Source organism: Hyla sarda, chromosome 6 (assembly GCF_029499605.1).
Source record: "Hyla sarda isolate aHylSar1 chromosome 6, aHylSar1.hap1, whole genome shotgun sequence".
In the NCBI taxonomy this organism is placed as follows: domain Eukaryota; kingdom Metazoa; phylum Chordata; class Amphibia; order Anura; family Hylidae; genus Hyla; species Hyla sarda.
Genome location: NC_079194.1, coordinates 49,048,498 through 49,073,306, shown reverse-complemented (window position 1 = coordinate 49,073,306; position 24,809 = coordinate 49,048,498). Strand labels below are relative to the sequence as shown.

At 44.5% G+C, this 24,809-nt stretch overlaps 1 protein-coding gene across 3 annotated transcripts in view; it reads left to right on the top strand.

Moving 5' to 3' along the window:
* HMCN1 (hemicentin 1) overlaps positions 1-15,168 on the top strand; it is a 443,635-nt gene extending 428,467 nt beyond the window's left edge. For all 3 annotated transcript variants that reach the window (XM_056523646.1, XM_056523647.1, XM_056523648.1), the window contains 4 exons: positions 1,109-1,237; positions 1,333-1,452; positions 5,502-5,628; positions 14,735-15,168. In XM_056523646.1, the coding sequence (XP_056379621.1) occupies positions 1,109-1,237; positions 1,333-1,452; positions 5,502-5,628; positions 14,735-15,101 (743 nt within the window). In that variant the 3' untranslated portion in view covers positions 15,102-15,168. The remainder of the gene's footprint in view (positions 1-1,108; positions 1,238-1,332; positions 1,453-5,501; positions 5,629-14,734) is intronic.
* The last annotated feature ends 9,641 nt before the right edge of the window (positions 15,169-24,809 follow it).

The following is a 24,809-nucleotide window of genomic DNA, read 5'->3' as shown; positions in this document are numbered from 1 at the left end:
CTCTATGCTCCGCTCCCTCTCGGCGGCACACAGCACAGCCGGCATACCTAACATACATAGTAATGCCTGGAAATCTTTTTTTACTACTGGAAAAAAAACACATTTGGGCATACTCACCACGCTCAGGTGGTATTCTTCTCCGGAGCTTCCTGTGATGCTATTCTGCCCCTCTCCCTATGCCCGCTTGTGCTGTACTGGAGAGGAGAGAGAGAGGCAGGAATATTCAAATTAACTGCGCTTTATCCAATGAGCTCGCTCTCTGCCTGTTTCATATACAGTAACCCCCCGACCTACGATGGCCCTGACATATGATAAAATCGACATACGATGGCCTCTCAGAGGCCATCGCATGTCGATGTCAGCATCGACATACGATGCTTTTATATGTCGGGGCCATCGCATTAACTGCTATCCGACAGCGCAAAATGCTTAAGCTGCTGTCGGATAGCAGTGTAATGTGCCCCAGCAGGTTCACTTACCTATTCCCGCTGCTCCGGGTCCACTTCGCGATCCTCCGGTGTCTTGCGCATCTTCTCCAGGGTCCGGGCCTTGCTTTCCGGCGTCGTTATTACGTCACTACGCACGCCGGCACAGCAGCGTAATAACGTCACCGGATAGCGAGGCCCGGACCCTGCAGAAGATGCGCAAGACACCGGAGGATCGCGAAAAAGACACCGGACCAGCGGGACAGCATCGGGAGCCCCTGGAACAGCAGCGGGAGCGGTGAGGACCTGGTGCGGAGCGGCGGGGACAGGTGAGTACAGCTGCCTATACTTTACATTGCACGGATCCCTCAACATACGATGGATTCGACAAACGATGAGTCGTTTGGAACGAATTACCATCGTATGTTGAGGGACCACTGTACAGGCAGAGAGTGAGCTATGGACCGACGTCGCATCCTGAGGTTGGACCTCTGCCTGGCCAGCAGAAGTCCAAACTCAGTGCGCGTGAGGGGGGGGGGGGGGGGGGATAAATGTTGGACCCCTAGTGGCCAGCATTTCAAAGTGAAAAAAAACACATAAAACAGCAAGTAGAAGAATATGAAGTGCTATATACACATGAAGTAACATTGTTACTGATTAACTCTCCCATTCCTGTTCTATAGATATTAATGAGTGCAGAGAGACCACACATCGCTGTAGAAATAATCAAATATGTGAAAACACACATGGGAGTTATACTTGTGTTTGTCCACGTGGGTTCAGGTCTGAAGGTCCTGGGAAGCCTTGTGTAGGTAAGTCACGTCAGGATAGAAGTCCATTTTGTTATGTAGCATTAATATATCCTTATCCTCTAATGATGGTTTCATCACTTTGGCTTATTACACAGACATCAATGAATGTGACAATCAAGATGTCTGCCAACATGAGTGTAGAAACATTCTTGGAAGTTATCAGTGTGTCTGCCCTCCGGGTTATCAACTCATGCCCAATGGAAAGTCGTGTCAAGGTAAGACCAGGGAGTTTTTATTAGGGCACTTACCGTATGTTTAGAAGAATGTGATGTTTTAGCCATATCCTTTGAAAACAGCAATGTTTTACACTGAGATAGTTTGAATGCATTGATCTCTCCTGTGTAGATTAATTTAATAAAGAACTATTGGTCTTCAGTAGAGATGAGCGAACTTACAGTAAATTCGATTCGTCATGAACTTCTCGGCTCGGCAGTTGATGACTTTTCCTGCATAAATTAGTTCAGCTTTCCGGTGCTCCCGTGGGCTGGGAAAGGTGGAATCAGTCCTAGGAGACTCTTTCCTAGAACTGTATCCACCTTTTCCAGCCCACCGGAGCACCTGAAAGCTGAACTAATTTATGCAGGAAAAGTCATCAACTGCCGAGCCGAGAAGTTCGTGACAAATCGAATTTACTGTAAGTTCGCTCATCTCTAGTCTTCAAGTCAAGAGTGGTTAAAAATTGTGACAATGCAAAAAAGGGTGTATTATAACAATGTGCTCCAAAAGTTGTGAAGACTAGAACTATAAAACAAGAACACACAGAAATTTAACATAGACATGTGGGGGAAGACAAATTTGTGATCTGCCACCTCTGCAGATTCCCAGTCCATCAGTGTCCAACATGGCAGCCAGTGTTCGCTACAGGCAATCCTCCTCCTATCTAATAAAACATGGAGAAGAGACATGAGTTCACAGCCCCAAAGTGTAGTATAAGTTCTAGAAGAAGGAATGCGGAAATACACAAACAATGGTACAACACAGACTATGAGCAACATATGTAGAGACTGTAGGAATAGAAAGGGGAGGATACTTCAGATACAGTCTCTAGGTGAGCACAGAACAGATGCAAAAATGAATGGAGTCCAATGGTGAGAAAGGAATTGAGTAGGCACTGGAATTGCAGTTACTCGAAGTCTATTCCATCAGGTCATGGATACAACAATGGCCGAAGGCCATTGTTGTATCCATGACCTGATGGAATAAACTTCGAGTAACTACAATTCCAGTGCCTCCTCAATTCCTTTCTCACCATTGGATTACTACACCTTTATGTTCCGAGGATAGAGCACGGAAAATTGTTACCATTCCAGTGCCCAGGTGTAAAACCCAATTCACACTACTATAGCCAGCTACAAGAGTAAGGTACGTGGCAGTGCCGGACTCTCTATTTCTCTCCTATATGGACAAAAAAATTATGGAGACCTCAGACCAGAGCCCAGACCACCTGAATGAAGACCAGACCCCAGGCAGACCCATAAATAAATAAGAACCTAAAAATCCTAAAATGAATACAAACCCCCAACAACTTCAGGCTCAAGATCTCAAAATCAATTTAGACCCGAGGCCAGACATCCTAACTAATGGAGACCAAACCCCAAAATGTGTTCAAAACCCAGACATGGCGTTTAAATAAATGGAGAGCTTAGAGCAAACTTCTTGCAAAGTTATCCCTTATCCCATTCTTTATAGAAAGAGTGGAGACAGAAGAATGCTGTACTCGGCGATCACCGGCATCTCCCATAGACAATACATCGTTGTTCCATTCTAACAGAAGACTCTGGCCCCAACTTTTGATATTGAGGAGCCCTGTGATCAGATAGTTACCTGTTTTCTTGTGGATAGGGGATAACTTTGCAAGATGGGAAAACCACTTTAAATAAATGGATACCTCACAACAGATCCCTAAATAAATGAAGACTCCAGTGCAGACTCCCAGGGGTACTCCGGTGAAAAACTTTTTTTTTTTTTTTAAATCAACTGGTGCCAGAAAGTTAAACAGATTTGTAAGTTACTTCTATTAAAAAATCTTAATCCTTCCAGTACTTATTAGCTGCTGAATACTACAGTGGAAATTCTTTTCCGTTTGAAACACAGAGCTCTCTGCTGACATCACCAGCACAGTGCTCTCTGCTGACGTCTCTGGACAGTTCCTAAAATGGACAGAGAAAAAGGAAATCCCCATAGAAACATATGTTGCTCTGGACAGTTCCTAAAATGGACAGAGATGTCAGCAGAGAGCACTGTGCTCGTGATGTCAGCAGAGAGCTCTGTGTTCCAAAAAGAAAACCATTTCCGCTGTAGTATTCAGCAGCTAATAAGTACAGGAAGGATTAAGATTTTTTTAATAGAAGTAATTTACAAATCTGTTTAACTTTCTGGCACCAGTTGAAATATAAAAAAAAAAAAAAAAAGTTTTTCACCGGAGTACCCCTTTAACGACGCAGGACGTATATTTACGTCCTGCGCCGGCTCCCGCGATATGTAGCGGGGTCGCGCTGCGACCCCGCATCATATCGCGTTGGTCCCGGCGCTCATCAACGGCCGGGACCCGCGGCTAATACCACACATTGCCGATCGCGGCGATGTGCAGTATTAACCCTTTAGAATCGGCGGTCAAAGCTGACCGCCGCTTATAAAGTGAAAGTGAAAGTATCCCGGCTAGTCAGTCAGGCTGTTCGGGACCGCCGCGGTGAAATCGCGGCGTCCCGAACAGCTTGCAGGACACCGGGAGGGCCCTTACCTGCCTCCTCGGTGTCCGATCGACGAATGACTGCTCCGTGCCTGAGATCCAGGCAGGTTAATACACGTCAGTGATCAGCATAGAAGATCAGTGTGTGCAGTGTTATAGGTCCCTATGGGACCTATAACACTGCAAAAAAAATGTTAAAAAAAAGTGTTAATAAAGGTCATTTAACCCCTTCCCTAATAAAAGTTCCCATAAAAAAAATAAAAGTGTAAATAAAAATAAACATATGTGGTATCACCGCGTGCGTAAATGTCCGAACTATAAAAATATATTGTTAATTAAACCACACGGTCAATGGCGTACGTGCAAAAAAATTCCAAATCCAAAAAAGGGTATATTGGTCACTTTTTATACCATTAAAAAATGAATAAAAAGTGATCAAAAAGTCCGATCAAAACAAAAATCATACCGATAAAAACTTCAGATCACGGCGCAAAAAATGAGTCCTCATACCGCCCTGTACGTGGAAAAATAAAAAAGTTATAGGGGTCAGAAGATGACATTTTTAAACGTATAAATTTTCCTGCATGTAGTTAGGATTTTTTCCAGAAGTACGACAAAATCAAACCTATATAAGTAGGGGATCATTTTAACCGTATGGACCTACAGAATAATGATAAGGTGTAATTTTTACCGAAATATGCACTGCGTAGAAACGGAAGCCCCCAAAAGTTACAAAATGGTGTTTTTTCTTCGATTTTGTCGCACAATGATTTTTTTTTCCATTTCGTTGTGAATTTTTGAGTAAAATGACTGATGTCATTACAAAGTAGAATTGGTGACGCAAAAAATAAGCCATAATATGGATTTTTAGGTGGAAAATTGAAAGGGTTATGATTTTTAAAAGGTAAGGAGGAAAAAACGAAAGTGCGAAAACGGAAAAACCCTGAGTCCTTAAGGGGTTAAATAAGTGTAGAACTAAATCATTAAATAAGTGAAGACCTCAAACAAGATTCCTAAATAATTGGATACCATAAGACCAGACCCCTAAATAAAAAGACTTTAGACCAGAGCCCTTAATAAAACAGACTTCAGACCAGAGCAAAAAAAAAAGAAATCAGATCCTTGGCACCACCACACTAGGTCTTCTTCTCCTCCAAGTGCTGTCACATTAGGTCCTGACTCTGGTTAGCCGCAGCACCAGGAGTGAGGAGCCATGTCTGTTATCTCTCGGACTGGTTTGTTTACCTATTGGATAATGGCCTATTTAAAAATAATAAAAAAAATCAAACCCATCGGATCCCAGTCACGTGTGCCTCTACCATTAGACGATAACATAAGATAAAGAAGAAGCTGACATTGTTTTTGCTGCTATGTCTAATCTTCCCAGTATTCATGCTGTTCGGGAATGTGTCATTTCCTTATTTTTGGGCCGTTCAGACAGATGGAGTGCCAGAGTAAAGAGGTCATATGTAGGGTGTGCCCGTGATGCGTTTCATTTCTTTGAACAACTCCAGTTAGTTCTAGCTAAAGCAAATCTATTTTTAATAACTACGTCCTTTACACATTTCCTCACAGATATTGATGAATGTCTCCTACAAAATATCCAATGTGGGGTGAACCAGATGTGCTTCAACATGCGAGGAAGTCACCAATGCATCGATACCCCCTGCCCTCCGCACTACCTGCGGGACTCCTCTTCTGGGTAGGCTACACTGTCATGTGGTGAAAAATATCATATTGGAATTACTATGGATGATGTTTGTTAAGTAAATAAATGCTATGTTTACTTTAAAGGGGTACTCCGGAGGAAAGTTTAACAGATTTGTAAATGACTTCTATTAAAAAAAATCTTAATCCTTCCAGTACTTATTAGCTGCTGAATACTACAAAGGAAATTCTTTTCTTTTTGGAACACAGAGCTCTCTGCTGACATCATGACCACAGTGCTCTCTGCTGACATCTCTGTCCATTTTAAGAACTGTCCAGAGTAGGAGAAAATCCCCATAGAAAACATGCTGCTCTGGACAGTTCCTAAAATGGACAGAGATGCCAGCAGAGAGCACTGTGGTCATGATGTCAGCAGAGAGCTCTGTGTTCCAAAAAAAAAAAAATTTCCTCTGTAGTATTCAGCAGCTAATAAATACTGGAAGGATTAAGATTTTTTTTTTTTTTTAGAAGTAATTTACAAATCGGTTTAACTTTCTGGCACCAGTTGATTTAAAAAAAAAAAAAAAAAAAAAAAAGTTTTGCACCGGAGTACCCCTTTAAGTTATATGATTCTTACCAAAATTATGTTAGCCCAACTTCAATGACTAGGCTGCCTCATTCAGATGTGGAAAGAAAAAAAAAAACAACCGGAAAAAAACAAAACTAAGATGCCACAAACTAAAATATTTATAGCAGATTCAGTACACTAAATGTAGGTTCACACGGCGTAAAATTTGCAGACATTCCGCACATTTGAAAGTTCCAGTGGGTGGTAGGACCGCTCGGAAATGCGCCGTCACATAGACGGCAATGCATTTACGAGCAAAATCTGCAGAAAGAATAGACATGTTTCTTTCTGCGGATGCCAGAATTATGATTTCCGTGGCAGAAACAACTGTCGTGAAAATTCCACCGTGTGCAGGGCGCAGCAGAATCCCATTGAAATCAATGGGATTCTGCTGGAGCGGAATGTCCGTGTAGAATATTCTGGTGGAATTCCGCACGGACATTCCGCCTTGTGAACATACCCTTAACAGCTAAAAGAGTGCTTTAGGCCCAAAATGCCATGGACTTAACTCGTTTTTAGAATAAGGCCGGGGTCTCATGCCAAAATCTGTGGTACTGATCTTCCTGATGCTGGGGAGCAATATGTCACATTGCCGCTCACTGGCCAAGATGGGACATCACTGTGGCCAGCAATTCGCTGAGCCGTAGCATAAGGTGTACAGGAGCACACTGGGAACTGCAGGAAGGGAGTGGCGGAAGGTAAGTAGATGTTTATTTTGTATACCTCACCCTATGGGAATTTTGCTAAAAGAAACCCCCATACCAGATTACGACTTTAAGGATTAAGAGTTAATTGATTTGTATAATAATTGTGACCTTTCTTAGATGACTCTTTAACATCCACAGTTATGAGAAAGAAACCACTCTAGATAGATTTCCATGATATTAATTTTCTTTTGTGCTGCTGGAAAAAATTAGAAGCTTCAATACTTTCAATAAATGTTTTCCTGTAATGTGTTTCTTGATATGTACAGTATACAGTTGTCCCTCAACATATGATGGTAATTTGTTCAAAATGAACCATCGTTTGTTGAAACCATCGTATGTTGAGGGATCCGTGCAATGTTAAATATAGGAAGGTATACTCACCTGTCCCCGCCGCTCCGGACCGTCACCGCTGCCCTGGATGTCGCTGTCACCGCGCCCCCGGGGTGTCCCCGCCACTCCAGAGTGTCTCCGCTGCCCGGAATTGTCGTTCCTTATCGCCGTCATCACGTCGCTACGCACGCCGCTCCTATTGGATGACGGGACAGCGTGCGCGGTGACGTGATGACAACGATGGAGAGCAACGGCAATGGAGGGGATCCCGAAGAGGATGGTCCGGAGCCCCGAGGACAGGTAAGTGATTGTCAGCGGACCACACGGGGCACCGTAAACAGCTATCCAGTGGCAGCTGAAGCAGTCTGCGCTGCCGGATAGCCGTTTATGCCATGGCCCCAACATACAAAAGCATTGTATGTTGATGCTGCCTTCAACATGCCATGGCCTCTGAGAGACCATCATATGTTGAAATTATCGTATGTCGGGGCCATCGTAGGTCGGGGGGGTCACTATATATGGTTCTATTCACACTAGGTTTGTTGTACTGGTTTGACATATAGCCTGGACCTAGACAACTATATGCGGAAATCAAAAGAGAAAGGTCCAGCTAGAAGGTCTTGGTAAAACTTGACTTTTATTTAGAAAAGCATAAGAATCTAGATCCTGTGTGTTCGGTACCTGTTATTGGTGACTACTGTTTTTATGCTTTTCTAAATAAAAGTCAAGTTTTACCAAGACCTTCTAGCTGGACCTTCCTCTTTTGGTTTCCGTATATGTCCAGCCCTACTCTGGGATCAGTATGTGCCTAGGTGTCTTGATTTTAGTACATACCTGGCAGGCAGTAATGGACATGCTTAGGAAGGATCTGCGCTTGTCTTGGGGATAAATGGCTATGTGTGAGATTACCATAACACTGGGGCTAGCTTTTTGTGAACTGGGTATTTCCTGTTTGAGTTTCCTTCTTTGCCTATAAATCCCATAATTCCATTTTCCTTCCTCCCACACATCAGCCACCCCACCCATTGAAACATAAATGTGCTGCATCCATTCAAAAGACCTGTGTTTTTCAATCAGGGGGCCTACACCTGTTGCAAAAAAAAATTAGTTGTAGATTGATCTCTCTCCCACCGAGCAATCCCTCCACCCATTGAAGCAGACAGGCTCCCTGTCATCAGCTGACTAGTGAGTCAGGTCTCTGCCGCATTGCAACCTGGGAAAAATCTGAGACAGCAGTCATTTTGTATGCTGTTAAAAATAAATATTGGGGTGAAAAATCACATTAGAATTGTGAGAAAACAGTCACACATAGGTACAGACACTATATTATGAACTACACTAACTTTACAGCCCCTGTAGCATAGTCAAATAAAAAAAAAATCCTGGACTGTTTGTTATTAGATGACTATATGCCATACATTTGTATACAGTATGCTGCCCATCAGGGCTGGCGTTAGGGGTTGGCAAACAGGGCAGTTGCCCAGGGTCCCAATCCTCCAGGGGGCCCCCTGTGGCTGCTAGAGTGTTTGTGGCTCAAGGGGGGGGGGGGGGAAGGAATGTAACACTGCAGCCAGCATCATTTAGAAGTGAGCCTGGCTGCAGTTTAAGGCTCTCAGCAGAGGTCACTCACATAAGGCTGGCAGGGAGATGCTTGGGTGGGGGCCCCGGTGTGCTGGATTCGCTCACCCGGGCTAAAGCCCCGCCCGCGATGGCCAATAGCCTTGCCCCTTGTCTTCTGTCTGCAGTGGGAGTCAAGATGGAGTGAAGGAGGAGGGGTCGGGCACCCAAGTTCCAACAAGAGGAAAAGCCCCTCTTCCTCTTGTGGATGCCCAGGATTTGGCCATGTAAAAGTCACCACATGCCAGAAGCCAGGTAAAATAATTTTTTAAAATGCGGAGTAGGGTCATACTGGTGGTGGTGGGTTGACTGGTTTGGGGGGTACTGTGTGGAGCAGTGTTTCCCAAGCAAGGTGCCTCCAGATGTTGCAAAACTACAACTCCCAGCATGCCTGGACAGCCTTTAACTGTCTGGGATGCTGGGAGTTGTAGTTTTAAAGCCGCTGGAGGCACCTTGGTTGGGAAACACTGGTATGGAGGAATGGGGGACATGCTGAGGAGGGGGTTACTTGGTGGAGTAGTGTTTCCCAACCAGGATACCTCCAGATGTTGCAAAACTACAACTCCTAGCATGCCCAGACAGTCTTTGGGTGTCTGGGCATGCTGGAAGTTGAAGTTTTGCAGCAGCTGGAGGCACCTTAGTTGGGAAACAATGGTATGGAGGGATGGGGGACACTGTGTTGAAGGAAGGGGGAGCTTAGTGAGGAGTGGGGGACACGGCATGTATCTATGGGGACATGCTGTTGGGGGCACTGTGTGGAGGGATGGGGGACATGCTGATTTTAGGGGGCCATTGGGGACTGGGGGGGGGAGGTCGGGAGGGGTTTAGGGGGGCCCAGAGCAATTTTTTGCATCGGGGCCCTGTGGTTTCCAGCTACGCTCTGTAATCAGTGTTTCTCAATCAGGGTGCCTCCAGCTGTATAGGCTGTTCGGACATGCAGGGAGTTGTAGTTTTGCAACAGCTGGAGGTACGCTGATTGGGAAACACTGATTTATGCATGTGTGTGTGTGTGTGTATATCAATGCTTTGCAACCAGAGTGCCTCCAGCTGTTGCAACTGCTTGGGAGACACACTCTGGTTTGGAAACACACACAGACACAGACACACACACACACACACACACACACACACACATATATATATATATATATATATATATATATATTTGTATTATTATAATTTTTTTTCGTTCTTTTTATATATTGTATATATATCTTGGTATACTATTATAAAAATATATGGGGAAATTCATCAAAACCTGTCCAGAGGAAAAGTTGCTGAGTTGCCTATAGCAACCAATCAGATCGCTTCTTTCATTTATCACAAGATTTCCCCCTCAGGAGATGGAGGTCACATTGTGCCCCTGAAATATGTATATAGGAGAACTCTATCCGGCTTAGACCACCACTTATTCGGTCTGCAGGGTGCCAGCGTATAGCTGGTATCTACCACTATATGATCACTGTATGTGAGAGTATTGTCTATGTATAGTGGGTTTTAGTTAGGAACAATATAGCGGCATTGTGCGTCTAGAGGGACATACGCCTTAAGCTTGTGCTCCTGATCTTTTTATACCTTAAGGATCCGGCCAATTTTCGTTTTTGGACTTTCGTTTTTTCCTCCTCCCCTTCTAAAAATCATAACACTTTCAATTTTGCGCCAGACCCATACAGGGGCTTGTTTTTTTGCATCACCAATTGTACTTTGTAATGACATCACTTATTTTATAACATAATCTGCGGCGAAACAAAAAAACACAATAATGCTATTTTGCTACTTTTTAGGGCTTGCGTTTCTACGCACTGCACTTTTCAGTAAAAAATGACACCTGATCTTTATTCTGTAGGTCCGTACGATTGCAAGGATACTCAATTAATGTAGGTTTTATTTTTACTACTTAAAGGAAATCTGTCATCAGAATCACCCGCACTAAACCTGTTACACAGACTTGTAGTGCGGGTGATCCTGATTAAAATGCTTCTTCTTACCTCATTAAAAATGGTTCAGCGCTTCTTCAGGTATCGTTATCTTTAGTTTTATGTTATTCCCTGGCTTGGGGCTCAGTGGGAGGTCTTATCAGCTCGGACTCTGCTATACGTCATTCTAGCTGGGCGGAGCGGCCGCCCAGCTCATGAATATTCATGAATGTATCATCGCAGTCTAACTCCTTGTTTTTGGTCACGTGGGGAGCGCCACGCATGCGCCACGTTCCGTACACCCGGAAGCGGCGTTCTCCCCCCGGCTTCACTCGAGCTGCGGCCCAATACAAGTAAGAAGACGGCCTGGATGAGCGAAAAGCCGGGGGTGGGAGGAAGGGAGGGACAGAGGATGTTTTTATGCACAAACTGATGGCACATGCAGGATATATATAGATATATTTGTGTGCATATATTCATGTGTGTGCGGCGCTCCCCACGTGACCAAAAACAAGGAGTTAGACTGGGATGATACATTCATGAATATTCATGAGCCGGGCCGCCCGGCTAGAATGACGTATAGCAGAGTCCGTGCTGATGCAAACCTCCCACTGAGCCCCAAGCCAGGGAATAACATAAAGCTAAAGATAAAGGTCTGAAAATGTAGAGAAAGTTTCCGGCTCTATCCCTGGTCTGGATCCCAAGGAAGGAGAAGGTGTGGACCTCACCCAGAACAATGGAAATGAAGAAAGCAAACTCCAGCTCGGCACAGGTAAATGCAGCTTTATTCACATCAACAAGGCAACAGGTACAGAGAGGAAGTGACGCGTTTCGGCCACCTGGCCGAAACGCGTCACTTCCTCTCTGTACCTGTTGCCTCGTTGATGTGAATAAAGCCGCATTTACCTGTGCCGAGCTGGAGTTTGCTTTCTTCATTTCTAAAGATAAAGATATCTGAAGAACTGCTGAACCATTTTTAATGAGGTAAGAAGCGTTTTAATCAGGATCACCCGCACTACAAGTCTGTGTAATAGGTTTAGTGCGGGTGATTCAAATGACAGATGTCCTTTAAAAAAAATTATAACTACATGCACCAAAATTAGTATGTTTAAAATTGTGATTTTCTGACCCCTATAACTTTTTCATTTTTCCACATACGGGGCTATATGAGGGCTATTTTGTGCCGTGGTCTGTAGTTTTTATCGGTACCATTTTTGTTTTGTTGGAACTTTTTGATTTTGATTTTTTTATTAATATTTTATGGTATATCATAGAGATACAGTAAATTCGATTCGTCGCGAACTTCTCGGCTCGGCAGTTGATGACTTATCCTGCATGAATTAGTTCAGCTTTCCGGTGCTCCGGTGGGCTGGAAAAGGTGGATACAGTCCTAGGAAAGAGTCTCCTAGGATTGTATCCACCTTTTCCAGCCCACGGGAGCACCGGAAAGCTGAACTAATGCAGGATAAGTCATCAACTGCCGAGCCGAGAAGTTTGCTACGAATCAAATTTACTGTAAATTTGCTCATCTCTAGTATATGAAGTGACCAAAAATGCACAATTTTGGACTTTGGTATTTTTTTACGTGTACGCCATCGACCGTGCGGTTTAGCTAAACTTATATTTTAATAGTTCGGACATTTACGCACGCGGAGGTACCACATATGATTATTTTTATTTTCTATTACATTATTTTATTTAAAAAATGGGGGTGGTTGAACTATTAGGACAGGGGCTTATTCACATTTATCAACCTTTTTTTATTATTTTTTTACTCCCCATATTGGGCTATACATGTGATCTTTTGATTGCATATACTGATCAATGCTATGCCATAGCATAGAATTGATCAGTGTTACCGGTGCTCTACTGCTCCAGCCTGCCATGTCCCCTGCACTTGCCCTGAGTCCCCAAGTGGTTAAAAAACTTGCAACATTCCCGGCACGCTACATCATGAATTAACTAAATGTGACTGACTTATTTGTTATTTTCAGCTTTTGGGGCCCCACTTTTCATTTTGCCCAGGGCCACATTAAGTCTAAAACCAGCCCTTCTGCCCATTGACCGCTACTGTTCTGTGGACCTATCAGCAGAAAAACATGGGTGTAAATAACCACAGGGCTATAAGCTTTTGTGTCATTATACATATGGGAGTTAAAAGCCCAGGGGGTGTTCCCCAGCACAGTCAGAGCGCTGGAAAGTCAAGCCCATGTCCTCTATATTACAACCCCCCCATCACAATGGGACTCATCCACCCACTAGATAAAGAGGATGTGGGCTGGACTTTCCCGGGCGCTTGGAACCCCACCTCGCCCCCCCGTGCATTTGACTCTCATTTGTATATTAACAAAAAGGCTAATATCTCGGCACAGAATAAGGAGGATATGCCTGAAGTAGGGTATGCCTGGTATCCTGATGGCTAGCCCTATCCATCCAAGTGCTATTCACACCCCTGTTCCCTACTTAGGGAAAGAAATAATTGCAATGCACGATATTTATTTTGCAGAATTTCTTTGTTTCAAAAAAAATATATATATTGATAATAGTGATAATTTTATTAATGATTCCTTTTTCAAATTTTACTATTAATAGGGTCATTGTATTCAAATCATGTCTCTTTGTTAGGCTAATATGATGCGGCAAGGCTTGTAAAATTGGGTGGACCTTAAAGGGGTACTCCGGTAGAAAACATTTTTTTTTTTTTTTTTTTTTTTTATCAACTGGTGCCAGAAAGTTAAACAGATTTGTAAATTACTTCTATTTAAAAATCTTAATCCTTCCAGTACTTATCAGCTGCTGAATGCTCCACAGGAAGTTCTTTTCTTTTTGAATTTATTTTCTGTCTGACCGTAGTTCTCTCTGCTGACACCTCTGTCTATGTAAGGAACTGCCCAGAGCAGGAGAGGTTTGCTATGGGGATTTGCTCCTGGACAGTTTCTGACATGGACAGAGGTGTCAGCAGAGAGCAGTGTGGTCAGATAGAAAGGAAATTTAAAAAGAAAAGAACTTCCTGTGGAGCATACAGCAGCTGATAAGTACTGGAAGGATTAAGATTTTTAAATAAAAGTAATTTACAAATCTGTTTAACTTTCTGGAGTTGATAAAAAAAAAAAAAAAAAAAAGTGTTTTCTGCCGGAGTACCCCTTTAACTTAGAAGGCAGCTACCTGCAGGTGACACTAAAGGGTCACATTACTTGTTTCCAAAGAAGAGCTAATTTGCCTACCGGTATTTATCCCCATGGATCATTGCCTGCAAGACTCCATACATAGCTGAAGAAACAAAGTAGTAATATTACAGGTATATTAGGGTCTCTTTTATATTTTTTCTTAAACACATACGATGTGTCTGGCTTATTCACATGATAAGTTAAAGGGGTTATCCAGGAAAAAACATATATATATATATATATATATATATATATATATATATATATAATCAACTGTCTCCAGAAAGTTAAACAGATTTGTAAATGACTTCTATTAAAAAATCTTAATCCTTTCAGTACTTATGAGCTGCTGAAGTTGAGTTGTTCTTTTCGGTCTAAGTGCTCTCTGATGAGACCTGTCTTGGGCGTTGTCCAGAGTTGAAGCAAATCCCCATAGCAAACCTCTTCTACTCTGTGCACTTCCTGAGACAAGCAGAGATGTCAACAGAGAGCACTGTTGCCAGACAGAAAAGAACAACTCAACTTCAGCAGCTGATAATTATTGGCAGGATTAAGATTTTTTTATTAGAAGTAATTTACAAATCTGTTTAACGTTCTGGAGCCAGTTGATATATACAAAAAAAGTTTTTTCCTAGAATACCCCTTTAAGAGACGCAATACCAGACGCAGCCAATTGACAGCAGTAGCACTGTTTCCCTAAGAAGAAAAAAAAAATCTAGCTGTTCCCATTTCAAAAATATCTTTACAGTAATTTGTTTTCATGTGACTAATAACGCTCATGTTCTTGTGTGCCCAGGTATTGTTTGAAGAACTGTGCCCCCAATGATTTGGAGTGCGCCCTCAGCCCATACGCACTGCAGTACAAACTGGTCTCTCTTCCATTTGGCATCGCTGCCAACCAAGACTTGATCCGCCTGGTGGCATACACGCAGGATGGAATACTTCACCCAAGGACAACATTCCTTATACTTGATGAAGACCCCACGTTACCATTCTCTATAAGGGAAGAAAATATGAAAGGAGTGGTCTTCACCAACAGACCCCTTAAAGAGCCGGAAACCTACAGAATGAAAGTGAAAGCGTTATCGTACAGTATGGAGCGAAGCATCGAGTATCAGACCACCTTCATTGTTTATATTTCTGTGTCTCCCTATCCCTACTAAGCCGACTCTGGTCTCCAGTCATGGTTTTCTTGCTTTCTGTAATTTAATACTTGAAAGATATTACAATCCACAAAATAATTTTAGTAAATAAATTACATTTTTTTTTAAATTAGTTTTCTTGTTTGTTTATTTAACTACTAAAGACATAACTTAAAGGGGTACTCCGCTGCTCAGCGTTTGGAACAAGATGTTCCGAATGCTTGGAGCCGGCGTCGGGAGCTCGTGATGTCACAGCCCCGCCCCTCTGGGCATCACGCTTCACCCCCTCAATGCAAGTCTATGAGAGGGGGCGTTACTTGCATTGAGGGCCGGGGTGGGATGTCATGAGGGGCGGGGCTATGATGTCTCGAGCTCCCGGAGCCGGTTCTAAGCAATCAGAACATTTTGTTCCAAACGTTGAGCAGCGGAGTACCCCTTTAAGCCACCAAAATGTTATAATGTTATAGATATATATATATATATATATATATATATATATATATATATATATAAATGTAATTCACCCAATAAACCCCCTGCAGCTGGACAGAACATGAAGATAAGCAGGGACCATTAAAGCACATGCGCTGGAGTGAAGGCATTGTAAAGGAGTAGTCTGAATATTGTTTTTTTTCTATTTCTGGGAAAAGTTAAATAGAAAAACCCTATACCCTCGTCACACCACTAACTCTGTGTCTGTCCCCCCCCCCCCCCCCCCCCCCAATGTGCGGCACTTCCTGATGTCTGTGGCTCTCAAGGTCCTTCCTGCTCAGCCAATCAATGGCTGAGGCAAGACACCGCTGCAGCCCCTGACTGGCTTACGGTGAAGGTCCTTTTGCCAATGGAAAGGGACTGATAGGGAGAGAGCAGATGGGATGGTGGGGAAAATATTTATTTTTTCATTTTTTTTTTTATTTAAAGGGGTACTCTGATGGAATTTTTTTTTTTTTTTTTTTAAATCAACTGGTGCCAGAAAGTTTAACAGATTTGTAAATTACTTCTACTAAAAAAAATCTTAATCCTTCCAGTACTTATTAGCTGCTGAATACTGCAGAGGAAATTATTTTCTTTTTGGAACACAGTGCTCTCTGCTGACATCATGACCACAATGCTCTCTGCTGACATCTCTGTCCATTTTAGGAACTGTCCAGAGCAGCATATGTTTTCTATGGGGATTTTTCTCCTACTCTGGACAGTTCCTAAAATGGACAGAGATGTCAGCAGAGAGCACTCTGGTCATGATGTCAGCAGAGAGCTCTGTGTTCCAAAAAGAAAATAATTTCCTCTGTAGTATTCAGCAGCTAATAAGTACTAGAAGGATTAAGATTTTTTTAATAGAAGTAATTTGCAAATCTGTTTAACTTTCTGGTACCAGTTGGTTAAAAAAATAAATAAATAAATAAAGGTTTCCACCAGAGTACCCATTTAACTGTATCCTGAGCAGAGTTAAAGGAATTATCCACAAACAACATTGTTTTTTAAATATGCTCATGCTACCAGCATTAAAAAAAGAAAAAAAAGAAAAAACCTTTACTTACCTCACTCCCCCAGTGCCTCCAGTACCGTTGCTCCCAGACTATAGTTTTCAAGAGGGAAAGGAAAAAAGAGACAGGGGGCGCTCCCTTATTATGTATATCAGTCTCGGGGTGAACCCTCCACCACACCTCGGTGATATACTGACCTTATGGGGTTTGCGTGATAGCAATCCGCAGGTAGGTGTGTGAGATTAGGGTGTTTTGGGTTGCAGATTATGGAGCTGCTGCACTCCTTACCGTCACTGGGCTCCCATTAGGGGGTCCAGTATATTATAGGCAATAGAACGAAAAAAGACGGTTTTAATGGGAGGCGCTGCTCCTTTTGGAGAACCTAAATAGAACACAGGCCGGCACAGGACAAAGCAAATGTTTATTCAGTATATTCGGACAACGCGTTTCGGCATTAAGCCTTCCTCAGGTCCATAACAAGGATAAACTCTCCATTAACGATATAATGTGGGTGTACTGGTCTTGGTCCTGTCTCAAGCGCTGTGCCGGCAGAAGTAAGGATATCAGCCAACATGTGTGTAATCCAGAGCACAGCACCACCTACCTTCACCCAAAATGGCTTCCCCAGTGGGCGTGGAGGCGCCATTGCAATCCTGCCGTTGGTCTATTGAAGCTCATTCTATTATTCTATTGTTCGGAGGCTGCAGATGGGACCGATATCAATCTAGCAATACGCTCACATCATTGTTGTGTGTGACGTGCGCAACCATCCAGGGTAGGCGGCGTTTGATCTGTGATCATTCTTACCCTTCCTCCGGTGTGTTATGCTATGGAGCACTTTTATTTCTCTTTATAGTTATCTTAAACGTAATGGCAGTTGGTCTCCACTGTCCATGTAAGCAAAGAGGATTGTGGGAAAGTGTGTGCCCTGTTGTCTGGCAACAGTAGGGTCCGAGTTTACAGAGGAAACCAGGAAGTGATCAGATCTACAGGGGAAAAAACAGTACAGGGAAAGTCGGGGGTCGTCTTATACGCCGGGTGCTGCAGTGGCCGGTAAACCCGGGATATGGATTATCCATACCCTGGGCATCCCAGCCGAGATTAATTTCCCCCATCACTATTAAGGACATCCCTGTGTCCCAAAAGATCTTTTCGGGACACAAAGATGTCCTGGTTACCTTTCTGCAGCCTCGCGTTAACTTTAAAAATGCAGGGGCCGCCAGGAGGTAGTGCACGCAGGGATGTCACTGACATCCCGTGCGTGCGCCCATAGCAATAGAAGAGCAGAGCGGAGTGGAGCAGCGAGGACGCGCGGGCATGGTAAGTTACCAGCACGTCATCTTCAGTGCTCCGATCACCGCTCCTCTGGTCCCGGGACCTACTGCTATGGCCTATAGGCCAGATAGTGATCCCGGACCGGAGGAGCGGTGGTCGGAGCACTTAGGTGGGGCAGTACACAGACATGCAGCCTCCAGCCATACACTGTATATCCACTTCCTACCTAATGTGAGGGAACTATACTGCCAACCTAATGTTGGGGAACTATACTGCCAACCTAATGTGGGGGAAACTATACTGCCAACCTAATGTTGGGGAACTATACTGCCAACCTAATGTGGGGGGAAACGATACTGCCAACCTAATGTGGGGGAACTACAACCTAATGTGGGCGAACTATGCTATCAACCTAATGTGGGGGGAACTATACTGCCAACCTAATGTGGGGGAACTACAACCTAATGTGGGGGAAACTATACTGCCAACCTAATGTGGGGGAACTATGCTATCAACCTAATGTGGGGGAATTATACTGCCAGCCTAATGTGGGGGGAACTATACTGCCAACCTAATTTGGGGGGAACTATACTGCCAACCTAATGTGGGGGGAACTACAAACTAATGTGGGGGAACTATACTGTCAACCTAATGTGGGGGAAGTATACTGCCAACCTAATGTGGGGGGAACTATACAGCCAACCTAATGTGGGGGAACTATACTGTCAACCTAATGTGGGGGAACTATACTGTCAACCTAATGGGGGGGAACTATACTGTCAACCTAATGGAGGGGAACTACAACCAAATGTGGGTGAACTATACTGCCAACCTAATGTAGGGGTAACTATGCTGACAACCTAGACTGTTGAGACCCAATTAGCTCCTAGCAGGCTATAACTACCCCTCCCCCTTATTACAATAATTAATTAAATAATAACTGACACAACAACAATTTAACTTTTCCGTGGGTGGGAATCGGCCACAGCTTTATTTATAAAATTACTTATATAAATAACAATTTAACTGTAACAAAGACACCGATTGGCTTCTTGCCAACCCGAGAGGTGCTGCCACACTGTCCTGTGTGGAGGTCTACCCCGGGTTGACCCCGCTTTCACCGTCTTCTTACCGCCAAGCTGTGACTTACAATAAACAGAGATACAAAAAAGGGAGGGAGGGAGGGCAAAACTCCGGGTCCTGGGCAGATTGAGGGGGGAAGGGAGGCACCACAGCTATAAATACCCAGGGGAGGGCCTCTGAAAGCCCGGTAAACTATTAAACCCCTGATTGGTGCACTCCTTCCCCCCTACCCATGGGACATACCACTGTAGCCACTGGCAAGTTTTACAGGCGGGGGAGGGGGCTAAAAAACCTTGCCTGTACATTTCTTAACCCCTTAACTGCTCACCAGTCAGGGGGCAAGCTAGTTATGCACAGCTTGCCCCTCCAGACTGTTGAGACCCAATTAGCTCCTAGCAGGCTATAACTACCCCTCCCCCTTATTACAATAATTAATTAAATAATAACTGACACAACAACAATTTAACTTTTCCGTGGGTGGGAATCGGCCACAGCTTTATTTATAAAATTACTTATATAAATAACAATTTAACTGTAACAAAGACACCGATTGGCTTCTTACCAACCCGAGAGGTGCTGCCACACCGTCCTGTGTGGAGGTCTACCCCGGGTTGACCCCGCTTTCACCGTCTTCTTACCGCCACGGAGGAGACCAGTTAGCCCTACACTGGGCTCCGACCCCCACCCAAGAGAAACTGGATAGCCAAAACCTGGGGCCACCTCAGCCCCCCGGCACACCCAAAACATTTCCTCTCCAGGAAATCCGCCCAACACATTTCCTCTCCAGGAAATCCGCTCAACACATTTCCTCTCCAGGAAATCCGCTCAACACATTTCCTCTCCAGGAAATCCGCTCAACACATTTCCTCTCCAGGAAATCCGCTCAACACATTTCCTCTCCAGGAAATCCGAGGTACCTGCCACCAGGACCATTTTTCAAATTTTTAATTTTTTTTTTTTTTTAAAATAATTTTAAATAACCCGTGTGAACTTCTCACTCAGACTCGCCCATACACCGAAGAGTGCTGCAGCACTCGCACCACCTTGCGGAAAGCCGCTCTTAAAACAAAAACACACATGGGAAAGATCAAACTGGGCGAAAATAGCAACATAACATGCAGAACGCCCGCGCCCCACGTGCAGCGCTACCCTCTCCGGAAACCCCATCCACCTCCGCCGGACCCGATACAAAAAGAGAGCAAATCCCGAACTCACAAAACAGTCATGCACGGACCCTCATGGAGCACGAGCTGCGTCTCCCGGATCGCCTAAACAGTCTCGGACCGACGGGCCTTTTTTATTTTTTTATTTTTGTTTTTTATTTTTTATTTTTTTTTTAAACTTTTTCCATGAAACGCAAAAAATAGGCACCCAAAACACGGACACCCAAGTCCCATGGAAGGAGACGAGGAGAAAGAAAAAGTGCCCCATCCACATAGCCCTGAAAAAAGCTAGCGCAAAATCCCGGATCAGAAAAATTACGCAAAACGAAAACCAAAAAACCCGACCCGCAGCCGCCACCAAGCGACCCAAAATTGATAGGAAAAAAACGGTCGCCGACAGCAAGGCCACCCACTCGTGATCCCAGCCCCTAGGTATACACCACCTGCAAAGCAGAAAGAAAATCACCCCCTGCCATGTGCCGTGCGCCAACCGCACCTCACTGGATCGCAGCACAGCGGGAAAGCCAACCAACTTTTTTTTTTTTTTATAGGTGATTCACATTAACAGGTGAAGATCCCAGCATCACATACTCAGAATGTTATTTGGATACACTGAGAACACTGCCCAAATCTCGAAACTCCTAGGAGAGGTGACACAGCAGATAACTTCCGTTATCCCATCCTATTAAAACGAAACAGTAGATCAAACATCAGAGCCTTATAAGGTTACATCAAAGGGCATTCCAGGTATGGAAACCAATATTTTTTTTTTTTTTTAAGTTTTTATCCGCCGTCCACAGACCTTCTGGAACCTCCGGGACCCTCCTCGACTGTAGACATCCCGGCCTCCACACCAACACTAACCACTCGCAAGCGCCGTACCGTGAGTGCGACCAAACCGCAGGAGCCACCAAAGCGGACCAAGAATTACACCACTCTCCCCAAGGACCCACGGGCCGGCCGCACACGCAACCCTCCGGAACTACAGCCAGAGAAAACGGGACAAAACGTCAACACCCAATACCGACCCCAGGGAGCGTAGCCCTGAAAGAAATCGTAACTCCAAACAGCGAAGCACTAGATGCAACAGGCAGAGCACAGGAAGAAAACACGCCCCCTGATCACTCAAATCACAGACCAGAAAAGAAGAAAAGCATCACAAAAGTAGCGCGCAACCAAGCACAGGGGCCATGCCAACCCACACAGTAACGTTACAAGTCTAAAACATGAGCTGCCGAAGCAAGCACCCAAAGTCCCACAACCAAAACACCAAGGGAAAAGCTCAAACAAAACCCCAAGCATGGCAGAAACCCACCGCAGCACCACTGGAAAACCAAACACCACACCAACAACCGACCCAACCAGCCACAACAGAGAACAGAGCGAGCTCCCCTGCGCTGCAATGGGGAACTGAAAGCAGGCCAGTCCACTGCCCAACTCCTGAAAAAACCCCAACCAACCGAAATGTCAGCCCATAGCGTACCAGGGGCACATATGAGGGGGCACAAATACCAGACACCCTCGGTGGCCAGAGACAACCTGCAGGAAAAAACTCCGCCCAGAACCATAATCCATGCGGAACATACAGTAAACCAACAAGGAACGGAACAGGGGCACCTAGCGAGCCCCGAGGAAACCAAAACAGAGAAAACGCAAACACTCCCCGTACACAGGAAAACTGCAGACCAACGCCACACGGCATGCGGAAGACTACAACAAACCACACCCCAACAAGCAACAAGCGTAGAGCACAGGAGAATCCCCCTCTGGAAAAACCACCACAAACAGAAGAACCCACAAGGAAAGACAAACTGAAACCCAAGCAAAACCTACCCACCGCCACATCAGCTAAAGCACCCAGCACGACATACAGGAGTCCCATGCCTACCAGAGATCGGGAGCAAAACAGGAGAAAACATCAGACAATACACTAGGACAAACAGAGCAGCGGAGAGGGACTACAACTAGTGACGGAGAGAAACACCAAACCAAGTGGGGAGAAAACCAAAAGAAACAAAACCGTAACTGGGTGCCACCGATTCAGGATAAGGAACAAGCCTCAGGAGCTAAGTCCACAAAACCCGGTCATCCAGAGCGTAAGGCCAAAAGACCACTCACCTAAGTGAGCACCGCAGAAAATGATACCACACCAAAGCACCCCGTCAAGAAGAGACGTACCCAACTCACAACCAGGGACCAACATAGACATACACCTATATCCGAGACCCAAACCCACCAAACACACAGGAACAAAAGGCGGATACTACCCTGAACAGCCATAAGCACCTAACCGGGGAAGGAGAGGGCACCAACCCAACCTAGCCAGCTGAAGACAACTGGCCTGCCAAAGCCCCAAGAGCAGGCACGAAAATAGAGCCACCACTGCCCCCTGCAACAGAACGCTCACTAAGTCCAGAAGATGGAGAAGGCACAAAAGATGGAGGAACCACTTCACCACCGCAGGCGTGGGACAAGGCACGCTGGAGACCACCTGGTTGCGGGTACTCTGCCGCCGCCCGGAATAGCGCCGGGAAACCAGCAGCAGAGGAGAGGTGATGGAGGGTTTGGGGTGCAGTGGCTGCAAGAACCATGCGCCGTGATCTGAAGTTTACAGCGGTACCATTGTCGTGTCAATTAGAGTTGTGATTATTTATTCATTTTTTTTTTTATTTTTTTTTATACGTATAAAAAGCGACCAAAATACGCTATATGGGACTGTAGAATATATATATGTAATTATTAATTTGCGCTTACACCGCAAACCATGCAATCAAATGAGGATATATAACTTGATAGTTCGGACATTGACGCACGTGGCCTTTGATACCACATGCGTATGTGCATTGAAATCTACATAGTTTGTACTTTTTCATATCATTGTAATTTATTATTTATAATTTTTTATTTATGTATTTATAAATTTATTTATTTATTCATTTTTTGATTTTAATTTTTTTTTAATTTTTTTTTGTTAATTCATTTATTTATTCATGAATTTTTATTTATTTATTTATTTAATTTTTTTTTTTGGCGCGTACGCCATTGAAGGAGTACTGCAATCGAAGATATATTTAAATAGTACGGACATGTACGCAAGCAGCGATACCGTATAGGTGTATATGCTTGATGTAATACAGATATTTATATTTTATATAATTATTTTATTTTATTTATTCAGTTATTTAGTAATTTATTTATTTTTTATAATTTTTTTTTTTTTTTTTTATGTATGGGGGGGGGGGGAGTAGTGATCCAACGTTTAATGGCAAGGGTTAAATTGATCTTCATAATTTTCTATTTATTTATTTTTTTTTTTTATAATTTTTTTTTTTTTTTTTTATATTTTTTTTAAATTTATTTATTTATTTATTTTTTTATTTATTATTATTTTTTTTTTTTATTTATTTATTTATTTATTTATTTATTGTGGCTCCATAGGGAGCCACAACACTGCACACACAGTACCTAACACAGATCACTTGCCATGTGTTAACATGGCAATGATCTGGGTCATCGGTGATTGATTGCTCAAGCCTGAATTTCAGGCTTGGAGCAATCAATCCACGAGCGGACGCGCAGGAGGCAGGTAAGTGACCCTCCTGCTGCGTTCCATCTGATCGGGACATCCCGATCAGCCCGACTGAGCAGCCGGGACTCCCGTACATACATTCAGATGCGGCGATCAACTTTGATAGCCGCATCCAAAAAAAAGGTAATGCCGGACATCTGCCCGATCGGCGATGTCCGGCATTAGCATGGGTCCTGGTTGCTAATAGCAAACCGGGACCCCGCGGCTATGATGCGCGCTCAACTTGTGAGCGCGCATAATAGCTAGGGACACGCAAATGGACGTTAATAAACGTCCATTTGCGCAAGCCCGCAAAAAACAGCAGCAGCCACCCAGGGGGCCGCCACCGCAGCGGAGGGGACAGTAACGGGGGAAAGAGGCAAAGCGCGCTCAAAAGGAGCACGCATGAGAAAGGGGCTCGGGCCAGGTAAGAGGATTGAAGGAACGGGCAGAGAAAAGGATGAAAGAAAGGGGCAGGAGATTAAAGGAACGGGCAGGAGAGTAACGGAACGGGCAGGAGATGAAAGGAACGGGCAGGAGATTAACGGAACGGGCAGGAGATGAAAGGAACGGGACAGGGAAGGGGATTAAAGGAACGGGCAGGACAGGGGGAAGGAGAGCGGGACTGTGAGAGGTCCGCCAGCCTCCCGAACCCAACGCCAGGGTGCAACAGCCAGGGTGCAACAGGAGGGGAGGCCAGCTCAGCCACAAGCGAGCATGCCAGCCCTCACCCTCCTGCTCCATCCGGGCCATAATATAAGGGGCAGATACATACCAACCGGCAGACAAAACTCCGGGTCCTGGGCAGATTGAGGGGGGAAGGGAGGCACCACAGCTATAAATACCCAGGGGAGGGCCTCTGAAAGCCCGGTAAACTATTAAACCCCTGATTGGTGCACTCCTTCCCCCCTACCCATGGGACATACCACTGTAGCCACTGGCAAGTTTTACAGGCGGGGGAGGGGGCTAAAAAACCTTGCCTGTACATTTCTTAACCCCTTAACTGCTCACCAGTCAGGGGGCAAGCTAGTTATGCACAGCTTGCCCCTCCAATGTAGGGGGAACTATGCTGACAACCTAATGTGGGGGGGGAACTATACTGCCAGCCTAATGTGGGGGAACTATGGTAAGGTACCATATCGCGGTAGAGGGGTAG